Source organism: Podarcis pityusensis (genome assembly GCF_964106645.2).
Source record: "Podarcis pityusensis genome assembly, chromosome: 6".
Lineage (NCBI taxonomy): Eukaryota > Metazoa > Chordata > Lepidosauria > Squamata > Lacertidae > Podarcis > Podarcis pityusensis.
Genome location: NC_138030.1, coordinates 66412811 through 66434633, shown reverse-complemented (window position 1 = coordinate 66434633; position 21823 = coordinate 66412811). Strand labels below are relative to the sequence as shown.

Genomic DNA, 21823 nt, shown 5'->3' with positions numbered 1-21823 from the left:
GCTATGCACAACTTGGAACCAAGTTACCTAAGCGACTGCCTTCCCCTATACTAGAGGTTGGGAGCTACCAAAAAGAAACAAGATGTTTCTTTAAAAAACACACAACGACCCTTATTTCTAAAGTGCCCAACACAAAAATCCTGAGACCTAGTTGCTTCTAAGTTGGTGGGCCAGCATGCTTGCAAATGTTACCCACTTCTGTCATAAAAGAAAAAAAGTTGCAGCTATTTCCTCATTTTCTAGTAGTGAAGGGGACTCACTTATGCCTACGGATCCCAGTGGCTGGGAATCACAAATGAGAAAGATGCTTCTGCACTCAGGGTGCTGCTTGTGAGCTTCCCATAGGCATCTGGCTCGCCAATGTGAGAACAAGATGGGCCTTTGGCCTGATCCCACTGGGTTCTTCATATGCTCTTAGGAACCAGGCAGCCTCCAAAATGCTTTGGACCATGACAAAACTGTTTTCCAAAGTGCCAAACCAATATTCAAACTGAACATTGTGGTTGGTGCATATGCCCTGGTGCAAACCTAGGAGAGCATTATGGCCTCTTGGAAAGCTTACAGCACATGTAAATTAGCTCTTAGCCTTTTGGATGTTGTCAGGGGTTCAGGAGCAGAGGCACAGGAAAGGGAGGAAATAGAGAGCGAGGGGGAGGAGTCCGAAGGAAATGTTAGCGATGACAGCGGTCCGAGGTCTCTGAGTCTTTCCAGCGAATCGGAAGATTCACAGAAAGGGGCTCCCATGGTCAGAGCAAGGGGGGTGCCGAGGGGGACACCCCAGGAAGAAGGGGCCAGAGGGGACTCAGAGAGCAGCAGTTGGAAATCAGGACCAGCGTCCACACCAGAGTGCAGTAGGGGGGAGGAGTCCCAGGCATCGGGATCAGGCGGCGCACTGCCAGTGGGAGGACATGAGTCAGGATTGGCCACGTCTCCATCGGGGAGCAAGGAAACGGTCGAGAGGAAGGTTGAAGGCTGGGCGCGCGCGCCAAGTTCAAATGTACAGGAGGGCGGCGCAGTTGGCAGCCCGGATAGGGAGCCAGGTCCCAAAGCCCGCCGAAAAGAGGGGGAGGAGTCAGGGGGGTCAACGTCAGCGTCAGAAGAATCCAGGAAGGAAGGGACCCCGGGGGGTAGCAGGACCCAGAGGAGAAAGGAGAGACGTAAGAGGTGGAGTAAGGCTAGAATCTTAAACTGGTGTACAGGGGGCGGAGACTCAGATGGAGCTTCGCCGATCTAACCCCTAGACGTAGAGCTGGGGCGCTGCGGCTTGAAAATGGAAACTGTACTTCAATAAAGACTTTTGTACATTACTGCCGGCTAGCGTTGGTCCTCTGTGAGCTGGGACCTGGAGCCAGCTCTGACAGATGTATTCAGAAGAAGAAGGTACAGTGGTGCCTCGCAAGACGAAATTAATCCGTTCCGCGAGTCTCTTCGTCTTGCGGTTTTTTCGTCTTGCGAAGCACGGCTATTAGCGGCTTAGCGGCTATTAACGGCTTAGCGGCTTTAAGAAAAAGGAAACAAACTCGCAAGAACTCGCAAGACGTTTCGTCTTGCGAAGCTAGCCCATAGGGAAATTCGTCTTGCGGAACGACTCAAAAAACGGAAAACGTTTTCGTCTTGCGCATTTTTCGTCTTGCGAGGCATTCGTCTTGCGAGGTACCACTGTACCATAGTCCAGTTCCAAAGCCTAGCCGGTTTACCTTAAACAATGGAATTTTGTTTTCATAATAGGTGACCACAGGCTCCATTGCTTGGTAGTAATTTTGGATGCTCTTCATGATGGCTTCTTCACTGCCATCCGAGCACTGGCTGCTCTGGCTTCTTTTCAGAAGGCGGCTGCTCATTGTCTTAGAGGAGCAGTCCATGCAGAGCATCAAAGATGGTTCGCCAATCTGGAAAAAAAATGAGAAAATTGACTGAATATAAGAGCTGATCACAGCATAGCATTCTTCCTCATGGGAGTGAGGTCAGAATGCAACATCCACATGGATTCTGTAGGAGAGATTGAATCATAGAATCAGAGTTGGAAGAGACCACAAGGGCCATCGAGTCCAACCCCCTGCCAAGCAGGAAACACCATCAGAGCACTCCTGACATATGATTGTCAAGCCTCTGCTTAAAGACCTCCAAAGAAGGAGACTCCACCACACTCCTTGGCAGCAAATTTCACTGTCACACAGCTCTTACTGTCAGGAAGTTCTTCCTAATGTTTAGGTGGAATCTTCTTTCTTGTAGTTTGGATCCATTGCTCCATGTTCGCTTCTCTGGAACAGCAGAAAACAACCTTTCTCCCTCCTCTATGTGACATCCTTTTATATATTTGAACATGGCTATCATATCACCCCTTAACCTCCTCTTCTCCAGGCTAAACATGCCCAGCTCCCTTAGCCGTTCCTCAAAAGGCATCGTTTCCAGGCCTTTGACCATTTTGGTTGCCCTCCTCTGGACACGTTCCAGTTGGTCAGTGTCCTTCTTGAACTGTGGTGCCCAGAACTGGACACAGTACTTCAGGTGAGGTCTGACCAGAGCAAAATACAGTGGCACTATTACTTCCGTTGATCTAGATGCTATACTCCTATTGATGCAGCCCAGAATTGCATTGGCTTTTTTAGCTGCCGCGTCACACTGTTGGCTCATGTCACTGTTGGCTCATGTCAAGTTTGTGGTCAACCAAGACTCCTAGATCCTTTTCACATGTACTGCTCTCAAGCCAGGTGTCACCCATCTTGTATTTGTGCCTCTCATTTTTTTTGCCCAAGTGCAATACTTTACATTTCTCCCTGTTAAAATTCATCTTGTTTGTTTTGGCCCAGTTCTCTAATCTGTCAAGGTCGTTTTGAAGTGTGATCCTGTCCTCTGGGGTGTTAGCCACCCCTCCCAGTTTAGTGTCATCTGCAAATTTGATCAGGATGCCCTTGAGTCCATCATCCAAGTCGTTGATAAAGATGTTGAATAAGACTGGGACAGGTGACTCAAGAACAATCTAAACAGGAATGGAGCAGATACTCATCAAATCTGCAGATGACCCCAAACTGGGAGGGGTAGCCAATGCCACAGAAGACACTCAGGATTAAAGATGACTTTAATAGATTGGAGAACTGGGCCAAAACTAACAAATTAAATTTCAATAGGGACAAATGTAAGGTTCTGCACTTAGGCAGCAGGAACCAGTTGCACAAATATGAGATGGGGGCAGCTGGATTGCTAGTACATGTGAAAAGGATCTATGGGTCTTAGTAGACCATAAGCTAACATGAATCAACAGTGTTGTGCAGCAGCAAAAAAAGGTTAATGCTATTCTAGGCTGCATCAACAGAAGTATAGTGTCCTGATCAAAGGAAACAGTAGTACCATTCTATTCTGCCTTAGACCCCATCTGGAGTACAAGGTCCAATCTGGGCACCACAATTTAAGAAGGATATTGTCCAGCTGGAATGTGTGCAGCGGAGGGCGACCAAGGTGATAAAGGGTCTGGAAACCAAGCCTTTTGAGGGTGTTTAGCCTGGAAAAGAGACTGAGAGGAGATATGATAGCCATCTTCAAATATCTCAAGGGCTGTCACATGCAATGATGCAGCAAGCTTGTGTTCTGCTCCAGAAGCTAGGATCCAAACCATTGGATTCAAGTTACAAGAAAGGAGATTCTGACAGTAAGAGCAGTTCAACAGTGGAACAGACTCCCACAACAGGTGGTGGACTATCCTTCAGTCAATGTTTTTAAGCAGAGGTTGGATGGCCATTAGTCTTGGATGCTTCAGTTGAGATTCCTGCATTGCAGGATGTTAGACTAGATGGCCCTTGGAGTCCCTTTCAACTCTACAATTTGTTGATTCTAGGTTTGTGCAATATTATGTAAAGTAAAAGGATTCTTACAACTAGCTTAACCCCCTGCCATGTTGTAGACTCCTGTTTGTTTCAAAAGAAGCTTGCCCATTTAGCATTGGAAGCTGGCTGTTTAAGAAAATAATAACTAAAATAGCTAGTGTAGAAGCAGAGACTCTTGAAGCTGCAAAAATGCAACATCTAAATCAGCCCTGAGATGATGTTTTAATGGAAAAACACCTCTCCATGCAGTGTTATACAGCAGATGATAACATAATTCATTTCATGCACAAGGAGGCACCAGTGTACCAAAAATTAGTCTCTGACCTAGTGAGGAGTTATTCTGACACAATAACACTGTTGGTGTGAACTGAGGAATCAACTATGCCATATTTTAAAATGTTGCATCACAATGACGAGAGAACAATTTAATAATATCCTGGAGGGAGCCGCTTATTTAAGGGGAAGAGTCCATTTTTGCCAAGATGAGGAAGTGAAGCCCATGACTCTTGGTGTTCTAATGACAGAATTAATCTTCAGTACTTTGTACAAAAAGTGCTTTATGACAAGGTAAAAATAATAATAATGCTCTCGTCATTGGTATTGCCTAATTAAAGGATTCAATGAAATCCTGTCAGCGCAGTTTGCATCAGGTGCACAGAGATAAGACTCAAAGGAGCTGCTTGGAGGGGGAATATGTATGTCGTCATTCCCCTCAACCCATCTCAGCTAATTATTTAGGGTATTAATTAATTTTAATTAATTTTATAACGAATGATTTTAGACTGTTGTTTATGCTGTACTTTTGTACTGTTTTATTGTTGTTAGCCGCCCTGAGCCCGGCTTCGGCTGGGGAGGGCGGGATATAAATAAAATTTATTATTATTATTTTTATTATTATTTTTATTTTGAAGTAGCTGGCAAGTGCTACCTATTGGACGGCTTTAAAAGGGATTAGACAAGGGATTTGTGGAGGATAATGCTATCGGTGCCAGTTATCAGGGAACAAAGTGGGAAGGATACTCAGGTCCTGCTTGCAGGCTTTCCATGGACATCTTGTTTGGCCACTGTGAGACCTGAGGACTGGGTCAGAAGGCCCTGATGCAGCAGAGCCATTGTGTTCCAGCTTTCCATCAGCAAAAGGGAAAACTCAAAATGTGAATGGAAAACATATGGATCTGTAATGAAATAGCTCAGTGCTTTTTCTCACTGTCTTGTCTATATATTTATATCTGGGTTTCTTCTTTCTTTAAACAATTCTATGGCAAACATAAATTGCGCTGCATATGTATCGGTTTCTAAATAGTTTGTATCGGTGCATTCCTAAATTGATATTTTGTGTGCTTTGATTGCCTCAATGCATAAGAAGTGATATGCAATGTATGAACATTAAACACAAGAGTTCAGCAGGCAGAGCTTTTCCTGAAGGGTATCTGCATACTAAGACATCATTTTTATGAATTTCGGCATGTTGCAGAGCAGTACGAGGCACAGGTCCCTTGCTGGAAAAAAATTCCTGGCAGCCCTAATTAGAAGATAGGAAAGTGCCTTTTCCTGAACCAGATCATCAGTCTCTCATGCTCAGTATGGTCCCCAGCCATGCTGTGTGGGTTGATGGGAGTTGTAGTCTAAAACATCTGAATGGCACCAGGTTAGGGAAGGCCGATCTACCCAGACTGGCAGTGGCTGTCCAGGGTTTTCAAATGGAAGTGTTCCCCAGACCTACCTAGAGAAGACAAGGATGGAACCTGGAACCTTTTGCATTCCAAGCGAGTGCTCTGCTGTTGAGCTGCAGCCTTTCCCTTCACAATGTGATAATACTCACCTAGAATATGTTTCACCACTCCACTTCCTCTCCTCACTTCTTCCCCAACCTTATACTGTAAAGGTAAAGGGACCCCTGACCATTAGGTCCAGTCGTGGCTGACTCTGGGCTTGCAGCGCTCATCTCGCTTTATTGGCTGAGGGAGCCGGCGTACAGCTTCCAGGTCATGTGGCCAGCATGACTAAGCTGCTTCTGGCGAACCAGAGCAGCGCACGGAAATGCTGTTTACCTTCCCACCGGAGCGGTGCCTATTTATCTACTTGCACTTTGACGTGCTTTCGAACTGCTAGGTGGGCAGGAGCTGGGAGCGAGCAACGGGAACTCACCCCGTCGCGGGGATTTGAACCGCCAACCTTCTGATTGGCAAGTCCTAGGCTCTGTGGTTTAATCCACAGTGCCACCTGCGTCCCTACCTTATACTGTACTCAATATTAATGTTTTGTAACAAATGTAATTGATACGTAGGAAAGACTTTACATTCTGAAAAAAATCAGAATGCACATACTTTTGTAAACCAATAACATCTTAAAATAATAATAATAATAAATGTTCACCTGGCTCTCAAACTCTTCTCCTTGCTTCATCTCCTGAGGATAACCATCAATCAGGAACCCATTTGTGCCTCCCATATTGGCAAGTATAACTTCTTTCAGGAGATCCGTAACAATATCCTTAATGGAAGAAGATTAAATAATTTTTGTTTAGAAACCACTTTGACACCGCAGTGCTTTGGAGTGAGACACAGACAAAACTCCCAATCCTAGTGCATCATTTCAGGCCCATGTGCTATGCCCCCACCCTTACTGGCTGAGGATGCGCCAACATCCTCATTGCACATTTTCTCAGGAAGTAAAATGCATAGTTACTGAACTACTGGATTTTAAAAAATAATCTCATCATAGTCAGAGCTGAATTAACAGCTGACTCAGCACGGGACCTTTGTAAATATAGTATGCCGAGAAAGCTTCTAAAATAGCCTAAATCAGTGTGAGGGAGGCAAAAAAGCCTATGATGCCTTGAAGTAAGCATGCTTTTTGTGCCATATTGTGGTTGAATTTTAGGGTGCCAAAGGAATCTTTGGCTAGTAACAAATGATCTTCTGAAATGTGTGAAATACTTATTCCAGTAGCAGAGAATGTGGTGGGGCTGAATCTCTTGCCTGATCTCCCTCTGGCCAAGTCACTACTGCACAGTCAGATGAAGATGGGGAGAAGCAAGGCAGCAGCAAGGTCAATGTGGTGTAAGCACACTGGCGAAGCCAATCCAGTGTTCCATTGTACATCTGAACTGTCACTATATTGCCCCTGCTCCTCCCTGTCTCTGTGACTTGGACACAGGGAGGTCAAATAAATGGGCCAGCCCCACTGCACAATCCATTCCTGACATCCTTTCAAACAACTGGCAGTCATAACTTTGGGTTTTGTGTCCGTGTGATGCACAGATTCTGGATCACAGCTTACCCCTGGTACAAGTTTGCCGCTTTCCAGGTTATCTCTGATGATCCTGCTCCTTTCTGATAATGATGACATTTCATGCTGGATGAGACCATCCGTCGACAGATGCAAAAATCCATACTTCTGTGCTAATTTCTCACACTGGGTTCCTTTACCAGAGCCTGGGCCTCCTTTGTGAGCAAGCACAAGTTCTTAAATTTGAGACACATCAATCCAATTCATCATGAGACAGATCAGCAAACAACAAGATGCTGCAAAATGGCGTTTGGAGTGGTGGAATAAAGCTCTCCTGAATTGCTGAACCACTGAAGCCCATCAACCTTTTTTTAAAAAATAAAAACTATACCAGTACCCCAAACAATATCTAAGTAGAGGTCCCTAGAGCAGGCTTGTAAACAGCCACTTGCCTGACTGTAAGAAATAAGAATAGCTGATAGGCAAGCACTTTTGTAAACTGGATGATAATGAGACAAGTCTATAGTTTTTCTTCCCTTTCTTCCCCTATCTCACCCTTAACATACCCAGGCTGTTGACAGACACCAAATAATAGTAACCTTTTAAAACCTATCTGCAAAGCTGCCTTAGTTTTGATACTAATCTGCCGCTAGCACTGTTTTCGTCAGCTGCGTCAAGTATTGCTGCTGCAGGTGAGTCCCAGTAAACAGCCTGATTCAGAGCAGGGAAAACAAGGAAAAAACACGACATGCATTACTGACTGTCAACCCACTGAGAATGTGTGTGAGTGCACATCTAGACACAAATAGGGCTTTTAAAGGGGGTGTTTGGCTTGGCTTGGCAGGAGGCTGCTGCTAAGGACAGCTCAGTTTTGTTAGTTTTAACTTATCCTTTTTTACAACTAGAATGATGTGGGCTATGCATCTTTCGTTAGCTCTCTTCATATGACCTGCTGAATGGATTCCAAAATGTGGGTTTAACATTTGTGTTCTTAGTATTGGATGTTGTTAACCGACTTTTGATGCGTTTAAACAGCTAATTGTCAAACTTTAAACTGCATCATCATTTGTATTTACTTTAGCTATTGTTTTTAAATTGTCCGTTTATTGTGCATCTCTTGTGAGCACAATGTGTTTGTTGAAAATGTGGAACATAAATAAAATGACTATGATTCTTATGACAGCTCCTCTGGCCTCCCACCCATTCTGAAATTAGGATTTTAACAATGAACAGAATAGATGACAGAAGAAGAGACTAGTGGCCCGGAGGCAGGCAGTCACCATGGGCTCATTCAAGCTGCGGAAACAAAGCCCTGCCAGATTTATGTAACTCTCTATGGTACCTCAATTCTCGTCTCTGGAGAAACACATCTACTCAGTAATCACCATGAGCAAAATTATTGCATATGTCAGTTTTTACAATGTTCCAGCAGAGGAGAGATTACTGTCTTTTATACATTTACTTGTGATAAATCACATACACACTTCTATAAATACTAGTCACTTGCAGAGAAATGATGGTCACTGTGACTATATGTGGTGGTTATATAGGGCGGCTGCTGGTGCCCGTTACTCTCTTGGACAGATGCATTGTAATAAGAAAACCAGTAATTGCAAGTGCCCAGATGAGAAACGGAGACCAGCAGAGAGGAGACAGCTAATTGCTACTACTGCATGTCTTGTTACAAAGACTAGATGTGAAAACTTGCCTCTTCTCTTCTGGAAAACGAGGAACCTGATAATCAAGAAACAAGATCTAATGGACAGAATTATTTTATGTTTTTTGTTCCCTCTGTCAGTTCCTTTACAGTAATAATAACCTGTACCTTAGAAAAGAGCCCAAAATACTTATCCACAATGTGATTTAAAAAAAGCTCAAAAGCTCCATCAGTGCTGTGGAATTGACCTTTCCTTCTCATTTCTTTCTTGTTTCTGCAAAGCATATGCAACTTTTCAGTTATGGAATACCTTCTCCTCCTCTTCAAGAATATAAATAAAAGAGGATTTGAAACTGATTCTATGTTCTATTAAAAGTTTTTCACCCCCTCTTGCTTGGAATTCCTTGAGGTCAAAGATGGATGAATTGACTAAAAATAAGGTCAGCAGGACTGCGATGAATGCTGTTCTCACATGACAGGACTGATGCATTCCTGATACCTAACTCAGTTTTGCCAGCATCTTCTGCTTCCCTCCACTTTAAGGGTAAGGAGTCTGTAGATGCAGGGACTCTTGTCTTTCCCTAGGATCCCTTTTATGGGGGTTTATTCTTTCCTGTTTGGACTGGAGCTGTCATCCTACTTAGAGAAAAATCAAGCCTGCAATGCTACATGTACCCACTAGAAAGATGAACCCAGAAAAAGTAAGCGTGCATAGGTTTAGACTCTAAGGCCAGCTGAGATGGGGAACCCCTAGAAAATACACAGGAGGGGTGGGGCAAGACAGGGCAAAAGTTGTGAAAGTGTAAATCCTTGTACTGATGGGACACATCATTCGGATACCACTCCTGGTTTCTTTGCAAGTTTCAGGAATGCAGACCACTAAATAAAGATGTCTATGCAAAAGCAATGGGTTGCTGGTGGCCTTGTATGATGTCCCTGTCAGGTATGCTGCTGTGTGAGTATAGTCCTTGCATACTGAATTGGGGACTAGCTGTTGTCTGCAACTTAGCTCTTCGGAAAATAACTTCTTGTAATAAGCCTGGCACAACAGAGTCTCCAGCTGCTACTAAAGCATAAATAATAAATAGCATACATCTGCTCTGAAGATTTAACTCAGCTGGAAATCTGTTGCAGATTTGGAATTTCCTTCCTAAGGCAGTGTGTGAATAATGGCCACCAACCAATAAACTCGTCACGACATTCACCTGAATCTGAAATATCAATAGAATACTATGCTGTTATGGTATATGTTTTGCAACGCACCCTTGGATTTAGTCCCTTCAACAATGAAGGAGAGCATAGAAGTAAGAAGGATGAGAAATAATACACTGAGATCAAATAGACAACGGATTAACATTTAAGATGAAGCAGAAACGTATTGGTTTTTGATACGTTGCATGCTCTCTCCTATATTATTATTATTTTGCAAGGAAATAATTGTAAAGAAACAATTGCAAAGAAAAGGGAGAAGAGTTGACTGGGCTGGCTGAGAAGCTGTCATGATGCTGACTGAAGCTTTGACATGCAGAGCAAGGGTGTTAAGGAAGCTGTCCTCCTGTGATGCATGTGATAACTTTTGAGGATGGCTTAACACATTTTTTTCACAAGGTAGACGATGAGTGGATCCTAGCTCTGGGCCCAGTCAGAGCAGCTCATTTGGTGAGGGCCATTTGTGATAAATGGAGGTAAGATTACAACGAGCCACTAGGGAAATAAAATACACCAACAATTAATGCCTCACTATCTTGCTTCATATACAAGCTAAGTAGCTGAGACTCAGTCATGTTGTCTTGTAAGAGCAAAACTAGCAGCCAGAACACCTGGGATGCTGAGCATTTTCCTTGTACTCTGAACTTTATATAAATAAGGCTGCTCCAGTCTCTTGGAGTGCAGCAAGGCTACTACCAATAGTATGGATTAGACTATTGCCTGTTAATTTTGATTAAGCTCTGTTCTTGTTATACTATATATAATCTCATTATAGTAACTGAATTTATCTGATGCTTGCTGAACTGATTATTTTGTCCTATTTGAATTTGTTTGATGTGTTTTGTACTGTATTGAATGTTGTAGGTTTTGATGAGTTAATGCTTAATTTGAGCCTCTTTGCTGTGGGGGAAAAATCATATCCATAAAGGAGACTTAAACTGGTTATTAGGGGAGCCATCCTAACCCTTGGATGTTGATGGCTGGGTGGGGGAGAAGGAAAGGCAGATACCTCTCTGACAGCTACTGGGGGGTGGGGAGGCTCTGCTGCATTGCAGAACTGACCTCTACCCGGGGGTCTTCCCACTGGCAGAAGCAGAGATGGGCCAGCCAAGGATCTTCTAGATCCTTTATGCTGCCCCATTCTCAGGTAAGGGACCTGATTCATGCCCCTCAGCTGTCCAAGCCTGAAACTGGTGCAACAAATAAATTCCACCTTTTCCCCCTAGTTGGCAGGACTTTGGATACAGCAGTGGCTGTTCCCCAGGCACAGAGTTAAGATTGCTCTATAAACTCTCTTTTTAAATAGTATTATATTTATATTTCTACTGAATTGTGTTTTAGTTGTCGTAAGAAACCCTGGGGGGTCTTTTAGGCTCAAGTGACATTAATGAATTAGTTATTGAATCTTCCCACTCTTCTATTGCAGCTTCCCACCCACACAGCAAAAGCCAGTCCACAGACATAAAAGGTGTTTCAGGGTTTGCAAATATTGTTAGTCGTGCTCTGGCTGTTCTCCAAAGCAAAGTGGAGGAGAGATTTTGTCCACCTATCATAAACTCTGTAGCCTCTGCTTATCTTCCCTTCTGCGGCACATAGGTAGTCTAGATTGAACCTTGGCTCTGATTTATGATACAGTAAACCATTAGAAGCATACCTGCTTATATCAACATCCTAGTGATACTTTTATTAAAGGAGTGATTAAGTGGTGCTATTCTGTTATATCCTCATGGATGGCTCTGACCTGGTGTGGAGAAGCAGTGAGTGAAGTAATATTTAAGCAACCCCTTCCCCTAAGCCACCTCACTGCTTCATAACAAGAAGCTGGTTTGTGTGGTGGGAAAAGTGCTGTTGAGTGTTTGTAACATGCAGTTGCAGTTGGTCATGGGTCAAGAAAACCCTGAAGGCTAAATCCCAATCCTCTGCTTTAGACCCAAGACCATCCAACATATGCATGTGATCAATAAGGCAAATATGAAAATATGCACCCAGGAAAACCTACTCTGCATTGCAAACAGGGATAGCTTTCCGGTAGCTCAGTTAACTATGGTAAATGATGTTCTATTTATTCATTACCCATCTGTGCTAGAAATCTGAGGCCCCTTTCACACAAGAAAGGGAAAATCACAATAAAAGCATCTACACAGAGCACAGCAATCAAAATTGATTTTGCTAATAATATGCCCTTGTGCTTTAGGTACCAGAAAGGAAGCAACAGGCAGTCGGTGAACCCATGTGCAGTATTAACAGGCTCTCACTGCAGTACAACTGTTTAATTCTTGCACTTTGTAACTAAGATAATAGATTTTCTTTCTTAAAAGTACTGAGCATCCAGCATATAAACCCAGTTATGGAGTTATAATTGGGAATGCAATCTTTCCAAGAATCAAATAAATAAATGTCCAAGAGCAGATCTTTGGATTGTACTGACGCTACTAAAACATCACCCAACGCTCTCCAGAAATCTTCTGTTAGGAGGCTATGTACGCTGTTATAATGATTTCCTATGGGGTTCTGTGTTGGGAGCAGGCAAAGCCATGATGCATAAAATGACAAGAGTTATGCATATCCTCCTTTGCAAGGTGCTGAGTTTGTGTGGCTGGTCCATAATGGGATGGTTGCCAAGCGGAACAGCTGAGAGTGAATCACTATTGACTCCTTGATTCAGGCTCCTGATCATTAAGAGATAGGAAAGCAGCAGCAGAAGGAAAGAAATATTTTCCGAACAAACCCATCTCAAAACAGCCTGTTCTCTCAAACAAAGAGCAAGCTTGTCTTGACAGATAGCCCAGTTCAGGTTTTAAAGAAAAAATATTTCTGATGATTTTGTGGGCTGCTTTAAAAGTTTCTTTCGCTAATCTTCCCTTTGGTTCAACAGCATCTCAATTAATTTCTCGCTGGAAATGCTTTCAGAAAGTGAAAGAAAGAAAGCACAGATAACTTTTGATCATCCAGAAAAAGCTTTCAAAGAACCCCAGATCCTTTCATGACTTGCGTGAATTATTAGCATTCTGCGAAAACGACATATATTCTGTCCTTTACAGCTCCTATATTAAGATCTGCTCTTTTGGTTTCAATAACTTTCTAATTATATTGGAATAAATTTAGTAATAGATGGTCCCACTCATATTTGTAAAGCGAATGCTGAGTGTGCATATGCAACTAGCGCATAAAACATGGGTAATCCCTAGATGCGAAGAACTCCTGAACCACGTAGGGAAATCTTGCTTATAAAAGTGGGGCGGGGGGAGCCCTGGTCCTCAAAACTGACAGGATCTGCTGCTTCTTGCCTTTGCACTACACTGCAAATATTTACACAGAACAATATGCAGCTACCAGAGGGGGCACACATTCCCACAGGTCAATACTGCCCCATCCCGAGATTAATGTTCTCTGAGACATTGGGAGGGGAAATTGCACCTCAGCAGTTTAAAGGACTGCAGAGTGGGAACTGGCTTCTGGGAATGTGTGCCCTTTTGCATGCAGGTATTTTCTGAGCCCAACTCCTAAAGTAGGATACTTTTTAAGCTGTGAAGGCAAATCCTTTCCCAGCCCAGGACACAAGATTAACAGCACATGTATCCAAGCACAGACGTGGTCTATGTGCACTACATTCCTGGGAATGAAGCTGCGCCTACATACACACTGAGATTGGGATTGGGATAGCAGCTCAACAGCCACCATGCTTGGATGCCAATTTAGGCGTTTGTTCTGTTTTGGCTTAGTTTGTGATGCTCAGGCATTCTCGGGTGATTGGGGAAAGAGGCATAAGTGGGAGGGAAATCGACTCCTCTTTTCTGGTGCGGGTTTTAACAAAAAAACGGTAGGGAAAAATACACAAGCTTTGAACATTTGGATTTGTGTGCGTAAACACATGTGCCTGTTATAATTGGCTCTCTTATATTTGCGCTTCCAGCTTCAAGTTTTATACCGGGTTCTTAGACTGGAATAGCAGGACAGCTGCCTAATTTATTTGGCTCCTAGACTGCATTTTCAGTTAATTACTGCCAAATCTTTTAATTAGCCCATCTCTCCCTTAACATCCGGAAGGGGGAAAGAATATTTATCAGTTTAGTTTTAAAACTTCTTCCTAAAGTAGCATCTCATTATGAAATCATTTGCTCAACTCTTTTATCTTAAATTTAAATGTGCATTTTAAAAAACCATTGCCTTCTAGTTTTTTGGGGGGTTTTTTTTGGAAACCACTGAAAATGCTGGTTTTGCCCTATAAAGCTCTAAATGGCTTCAGATCAGAATTTATGAAGGACAACCTAGCTATTTGTTGAGACTAGCTTCTGATATCTTGCTCAAACAGCCACTTCCTTTACTGCTTGGGCCCACGCTGGGGAGGAATGGGTGACAGGGATTTTTTGTGGTAGTATCCTGTCTGCACAGCACCAGCTTTGCCAATTTATAACTGCTTTATTTGCCTAAGCATTCCCTGAAATATCTTTTCTCCTTTCTTTTCTCGTACTATTCTACTTGAGTTTCATTGGGATTTTTATCTTTATATTGTTCTTTCGATACAGTAAGCTGCATTAAAGGCTTAACAGTGGAAGAGGGAGACGTTAACATTTCTAAATAAATAATAAGGGAAGTTCAACTGTGACTGCCCCAGGAAGCTGTGCAGGGATCCCAACCTAATACTCTGTCTAACCAGTATACCACACTGGCTCTACAATTTTGCCAGTGCATTATGATATGTGAAACTATGCACAAGACCAGGAACAAAGAGAAATGGTCAGAATTGACCAGCAAGGATTGACTAGTGAGGCAAAAAAGCAGAACTTTAATTCTAAGCCGATTCTACAACATTCTGAAAATGTGGTTGACAGAAACAAGTTGGTGAGTTGCTATGGCAACACATGCCATCAGCATTCCCAGGACCTGTCACCATAGCAAAGAATTCTGGTAGCTTCAAATGGCCCATGTGCCAAAATAGCTACTGTTGCAGTTTAATATTTTACAAAACAATCCAAACCCTATTTGCACTGGGCAACAGTGTGTTCAATTGAGCAGAGGTGCCTCTCTTCCAGCCATGGGTAGGGACAAGGCCAAGACAGCCTGGGATCTAGCTGGCCCCAGGGGCGGAGGAAGAGGGGCAGTGGGGGTGCACCACCCTGGGTGTCTTTGCTGAGGGGGGCTGACATTTGGCGCGCCACCTGGCCACAACTCCCAAGCCTACCCCGAGCCCCTGGGGAAAGGCAGGGAGCTGCGCCGCTTTGCCGGTGGCATCCCCCCTTCCCCCTTCATTTTGACAACTCAAGGGAGACTTGGGAGTTGCAGGCAGGTGGCACACCAAATATCTGCCATCGCCGGCTCACTCCGCTCCTGGCTGCAGGGTACGCGTGCTGCTCCGTGCACCCAAGTGGCTATACCGCGCCTGGGAGGGCACCCTCCATGCCCTGCCCCCCTTGGGAGCATGCCCGCCCTGGGCAGCGTGGGCATATGCTCCATAGCTGTCAACTTTCAGATTTGAAAACAAGGGTCAGCAGCCTCATCTGTCCCAGGGACAGTCTACGGGATATCTAACAATCCAGGATAGCAGCAGGAAGCAGCGGGAAACGGCGCTAGAATAAGGGAATTTCCCGCAAAAAAGGGGAAGGTTGACAGCTATTATATGCTCCACTGCTGGCTAGCTCTGCTGCCATCATGAGTTATGATAGCATTGGGGCTGACACTGCACCAACTCTGGGCTGGTGCAGTGACCTGCCTGTTCCCCCACCTTGCACTCCAGATGCTGGGCACAGCAGGGCTGCTGCAGATGTGGTCAAGGCCCTGCCACTCCAAAGCCATGCCAGCTTAGTGGTGGTGGGGTGGAATTTGGAGTGCTCTAGACAACAATTTAAAATATCTGGATATTAAAAGCAATGGCCAGTCACACGAGATGCATGCCAGAATTGCTCACAGAATAACAGTGCACGTCCACTCAGAAGGAAATAAGTCTGATTCAGTTAAAGCAGAAATGCAACATAGTTTGCAGGGGGAGGGGACAGAATCACATTTCATTGGTGAAATTTCTCGAGTTACTTGCTGAAGATGTGTGTTTATTTTCGTCCAACTAATGCAAACATGGTTCCAGTGAAACATTTCCCCCATTCCATTCTGAGACACAAAATATGCTGCAAAGCCAGGACCATTCTTCTACTGCATAGCACAGCATTTCAGGTGTTTTCCAAAGAAAAGGATGCATATTCCCACCCCCTTTACGATGTGTTGGCAATTGCCATAGCAACTTCCCCATCTTTTTAGGACTTTGTATGCCTGATGCATCATGGAATTGTGTGAGGAGCAAAAAAATAAGAATAGTTGAGAGTTTTAGCATGAATGCCACATGGTGCCTTTTGAGAAAGAAGCAGGTTAGGTTCTGAATCATGCTTTCTCCAACCAAAGCAAGCACATCTTGACATTTTCTCTAACAGCAACCAGAGTCGCAGGCCTGTTGTGATGACTAAAGCATCCAGTGACAGTTACCATATGTGTGCAAGCAGAACAAACACCACAGAAATAGTTATGATATCAATCTCCAACATCAGGTAACAATTCAATGTTGAATAATCAGGAGATACATATGCATGTGTGAACTGGGCCTCATTCTCTGGATCTAATATACTAATATAGTAACTATTCTTTATAGCAAAACAAAACTTTGGAGTCTGGTTCTAAGTTCATTGCGTATTCATGGCCGCCAAGACCATATAAAACTGGTCCTGAAAGACCTACATTGGCTCCCAGTACGTTTCCAAGCACAATTCAAAGTGTTGGTGCTGACCTTTAAAGCCCTAAATGGCCTTGACCCAGTATACCTGAAGGAGCGTCTCCACCCCCATCGTTCTGCCCAGACACTGAGATCCAGTGCCGAGGGCCTTCTGGCAGTTCCCTCACTGTGAGAAGCTAAGCTACAGGGAACCAGGCGGAGGGCCTTCTGGGTAGTGGCTCCCGCCCTGTGGAACGCCCTCCCATACAAGAATACTTGGCTAGTCTAGTTGTATTCAAGTCTCCAGGGCCAGATGAACTGCATCCAAGAGTATTAAAAGAACTGGCAGATGTGATCTCAGAACCACTGGCAGTCATCTTTGAGAATTCCTGGAGAACAGGCGAAGTCCCGGCAGACTGGAGGAGGGCAAATGTTGTCCCTATTTTCAAAAAGGGGAAAAGAGAGGACCCAAATAATTACCGCCCAGTCAGTCTGACATCAATACCAGGGAAGATTCTGGAGCAGATCATTAAGCAAACAGTCTGTGAGCACCTAGAAAGGAATGCTGTGATCACCAATAGTCAGCATGGATTTCTGAAAAATAAGTCATGTCAGACTAACCTGCTCTCGTTTTTTGACAGAATTACAACCCTGATAGATGAAGGGAACGCAGTGGATGTAGCCTACCTTGATTTTAGCAAGGCATTTGACAAGGTGCCCCATGATATTCTTGTAAAGAAGCTGGTAAAATGCGGTCTTGACTATGCTACCACTCAGTGGATTTGTAACTGGCTGACTGACCGAACCCAAAGGGTGCTCATCAATGGTTCCTCTTCATCCTGGAGAAGATTGACTAGTGGGGTGCCACAGGGTTCTGTCTTGGGCCCGGTCTTATTCAACATCTTTATCAACAACTTGGATGATGGACTCAAGGGCATCCTGATCAAATTTGCAGATGACACCAAACTAGGAGGGGTGGCTAACACCCCAGAGGACAGGATCACACTTCAAAACGACCTTGACAGATTAGAGAACTGGGCCAAAACAAACAAGATGAATTTTAACAGGGAGAAATGTAAAGTATTGCACTTGGGCAAAAAAAATGAGAGGCACAAATACAAGATGGGTGACACCTGGCTTGAGAGCAGTACATGTGAAAAGGATCTAGGAGTCTTGGTTGACCACAAACTTGACATGAGCCAACAGTGACATGAGCCAACAGTGTGACGCGGCAGCTAAAAAAGCCAATGCAATTCTGGGCTGCATCAATAGGAGTATAGCATCTAGATCAACGGAAGTAATAGTGCCACTGTATTCTGCTCTGGTCAGACCTCACCTGGAGTACTGTGTCCAGTTCTGGGCACCACAGTTCAAGAAGGACACTGACAAACTGGAACGTGTCCAGAGGAGGGCAACCAAAATGGTCAAAGGCCTGGAAACGATGCCTTATGAGGAACGGCTAAGGGAGCTGGGCATGTTTAGCCTGGAGAAGAGGAGGTTAAGGGGTGATATGATAGCCATGTTCAAATATATAAAAGGATGTCACATAGAGGAGGGAGAAAGGTTGTTTCCTGCTGCTCCAGAGAAGCGGACACGGAGCAATGGATCCAAACTACAAGAAAGAAGATTCCACCTAAACATTAGGAAGAACTTCCTGACAGTAAGAGCTGTTCGACAGTGGAATTTGCTGCCAAGGAGTGTGGTGGAGTCACCTTCTTTGGAGGTCTTTAAGCAGAGGCTTGACAACCATATGTCAGGAGTGCTCTGATGGTGTTTCCTGCTTGGCAGGGGGTTGGACTCGATGGCCCTTGTGGTCTCTTCCAACTCTATGATTCTATGATTCTATGATCAAATGTCAAAGAGATAAACAACTAGCTGACATTTAGAAGACATCTGAAGGCAGCCCTGTTCAGGGAAGTTTGTGATCTGTGACATTTTAATGTATTTTTAATCTTTGTTGGAAGCCGCCCAGAGTGGCTGGGGAAACCCAGCCAGATGGGCGGGGTACAAATAATAAATTACTCTTACTCTTACTATTAGCTATAAAACAGCTACCATGTGGAGTATCTCACTCTTGTATAACAACACAGAAAAAGTTATGAAGTTATATTTACTTTTATGATTCACGGACAATCTGTCTGGATTTTGTCTTTTAAAAAATGTGGAATGTTGAAAAGCAACATAACGTATAGCCAGCCTTGGTTGGGGGGAGGGGGGAACTGATTGAATACCTACTAATAACTCTTTCTTCATAACCACTTTGAGGGTTTTTTTTTTTTACATTCAAGCATTGTATAAATTTTATGAAATAAATAAATAGCTATGCTCTATTTATGGAATGACACAACATGATCACAATTCTCCTGTAAATTTAACCTAGAGTAGTCAAGCTGCCCACAGTGTAAACAGTTCAGAGAGATGGTTGGTTCTAATTCAAGATACCCTCTTCCTGCATTGTAAAAGAGCTAATCTGGTTGTCTTATATGGGGCCAATCCTAAATCGGACTATTTAAGGTGGTGCAAGCCATGACAATTTCCATTATCATTATTAACAATCACTTCTGAAATTATCAACCACCTTAGCAATAAACTCAGAGTAAACAATTATCTTTTGGCTTTAGAAAGCAATACTATTGCATTCATTTTTTAAATCAGTTATGGAAACTTTTTTTTGGGGGGGGGGGTAATTATATACAACTTCCAGAAAACCCCCGCACAAGCTCTCTGTTTCCTTCTCATGCTTCATGCTTCATGCTTCATGCTTCATCCTCAAGCCACCCATCATCTCCCACAAATGTAGTACAATGAAAATTGCCAGGATTTTTTCCCCAGCCAGAACTTAGTTCCGGCACCTCTCAGGTGGATGCCACTGCCATTATAAGAGAACAATGGAGGAGTTCGTGGTGAGTTCCAGCACCTCTTTTTCTAGAAAAAGCACTGGAAATTGTTATGACACAAGTTTTAGCCATGTGCCTTAGGATGTAATTAATGGTCCCCTTTCAGAAATTATGTACACGATTCCCCAACAGATGCAGTTTGTTTCATCCATCTCCAGTATGATGTAAGTATTGCCCCCAGATAGGAGAGGGTGAGGGCTACCACCACTAAACAGTTCAGCATTTGGAAATGCCTAGTTATCTAAGCTAGCTGTAGACCTATAATTTCGTGGTAGCTGCCAGAAGAATTTTTAACGTGGTGGTGGGCATTTGTATACAGAAATGGTAGCTGTCTATGGGAGAGTGGTGTATGAAGTTCCTACTTACCTATTACAAAAATTATTTTTGATTTCTTCAGGTCTTCCGTAAAACCTAAATAAAGTGGAAAAGAATGGAAGACTTCTAGCAATAAGTGTCGCTACGTATAAAATTGTGTATAATTATAACACACTTAACAATATGTTTATCACACTTTATAATAAGATTATGCTTACTCAGAAACATTGAATTGAATGGGAACTATTCACAGACAAGTGAATATACAAATGCAGCTAAAAAAAATTTTTTTTTAAACAAAAAACACCAAGCTTGAATTTCTAACTAGAAATTTCGTTTATTGAAGGAACAGTTCACAGTCATAGTTTTATAGCTGTTACTGTAGCTGTGATAAAATATATATTTAATGCATGAGAACACTCACAGCTCTTTTGTGTGCGCACAAAATATTAAACTGAAAAATGACCATCTATGAATAAAGTGTTCTTGAGTTAAGAATAGTTTGTAGTGTGCGCCTCCCTTTAAAAAAAGCTTTGTTTACATTTGTCAGAGTTCATATTCATTTCGTCACATTCGTGTATGTGTGTGTATGTGTATGTTTGGGGGGGGGTACTTTTGGTTTAAGTTCAGTCTGACATCCAGACTTCACTGGTCACTAGCTGCATTCCAGACAAGTGCATCGAAAGAGATCTATACACAACAGCCTTTTCTTTTCTTGAACAGCAGCTCATTCTTTACCCAAGCAAAGGCACAAGCACAGCTGTTTAGAAGAAACCTTAACCCTATGCATACATGAAGAGGGACTTACTATAACATAACCAGCCTTGAAGGCTCGAATGGAACCAAGATCTTACCCTTAATTTCTTTAGCCAAATTAGGAAGTCCCACTGGGCATTAACAGGTGCATATCCTGACACCCACAAGTCTGACCTTTACAATATTAATGCTGGAGCATTCTGATGTAACAGTGTGCTCTACAGGTTGCTATGCATGTGCTCATATTATATTGTCTCAATTTTTTAAATTATATTTATATACTGCCCTTGCTCCTGAGGAAACTCAGGGTGACATTGTCTGATAATACAACAACAATCAATGGATTAATACATTAAAACATATACAGTATCTTAAAAAACCCCGCAAAAACCACAGTCATCCAATTTCCACAATACAGTGCTGAAGTGTGGAAGCTGCAGTGTGCAATCTTCCAATGTAGCCTAAATTTCTCATGAATTGTGGCTTACAGACACGGGGAACATTCTGCCAACATTTATTACAGTAGTCTAGAGGATAGCTGGTAAAACTCACCTCCCATATTCTCAGGTCCAGAAAGGCATAACTGGTCAAATGCCTGTCAATTAACATATTGGAAAATGTTATTTATGGTTTACATCTTCATGCATCAGCATCTATTATCTATTCTTATCAATAGTAAAGACCCTTTTAACATATTGGCCACAATGCTAATCCCACTCCACTGTCCTATATTTGCTTTTTGAGACAGCACCTTCAAATGAACTTCTGCTGAGTATACTTCTTTATTGCTGCAGAGCATGACTGCAATGTGTGTCGTGTCAGAAATTCCAGCATGTCTATTACAGTGCAGTTGAGTGGCATCGAGGCAGTCAGTGTGCATAATGATTAGCATCCCACAAAAAAAGTGCAAAAAAGGATGTTTCTAGGTCAACCATGCTGCATGGAGCAGCAATGCCCGTATTATGAAGTTGAAAGCAGCACTATTCTTTAAAAATGTATCAACCAATTTGAACATTATCAACTGGAGTTCACGGACTGACCTTCCCCTCTGGCCCTCTAAGAACTAAGGGCCAGGCTATCTTGTGATGCTCTTCTCTTGACAATTTCTGTGTGGAGGCAATTAATCTGGCAAAACCACAAAGGACTGCCCAGAGGTTTCTTGAATCAAAGAAACTGATTTAAACTGAACGGTTAAAAATAAATTCTATATATGAACTATGAAAGCTGAGATAGGACTCTGCTG

The 21823-nt window shown here is 43.1% G+C and overlaps 1 protein-coding gene across 1 annotated transcript in view; it reads right to left on the bottom strand.

Moving 5' to 3' along the window:
- AK5 (adenylate kinase 5) overlaps window positions 1–21823 on the bottom strand; it is an 88303-nt gene that overhangs the window by 1913 nt on the left and 64567 nt on the right. Inside the window, exons 9-13 of the mRNA XM_081009000.1 lie at window positions 21133–21175; window positions 19876–19920; window positions 7104–7267; window positions 6198–6314; window positions 1698–1889 (exon numbers count right to left, since the gene is read on the bottom strand). Coding sequence (XP_080865126.1) covers window positions 1698–1889; window positions 6198–6314; window positions 7104–7267; window positions 19876–19920; window positions 21133–21175 — 561 coding nt within the window. The remainder of the gene's footprint in view (window positions 1–1697; window positions 1890–6197; window positions 6315–7103; window positions 7268–19875; window positions 19921–21132; window positions 21176–21823) is intronic.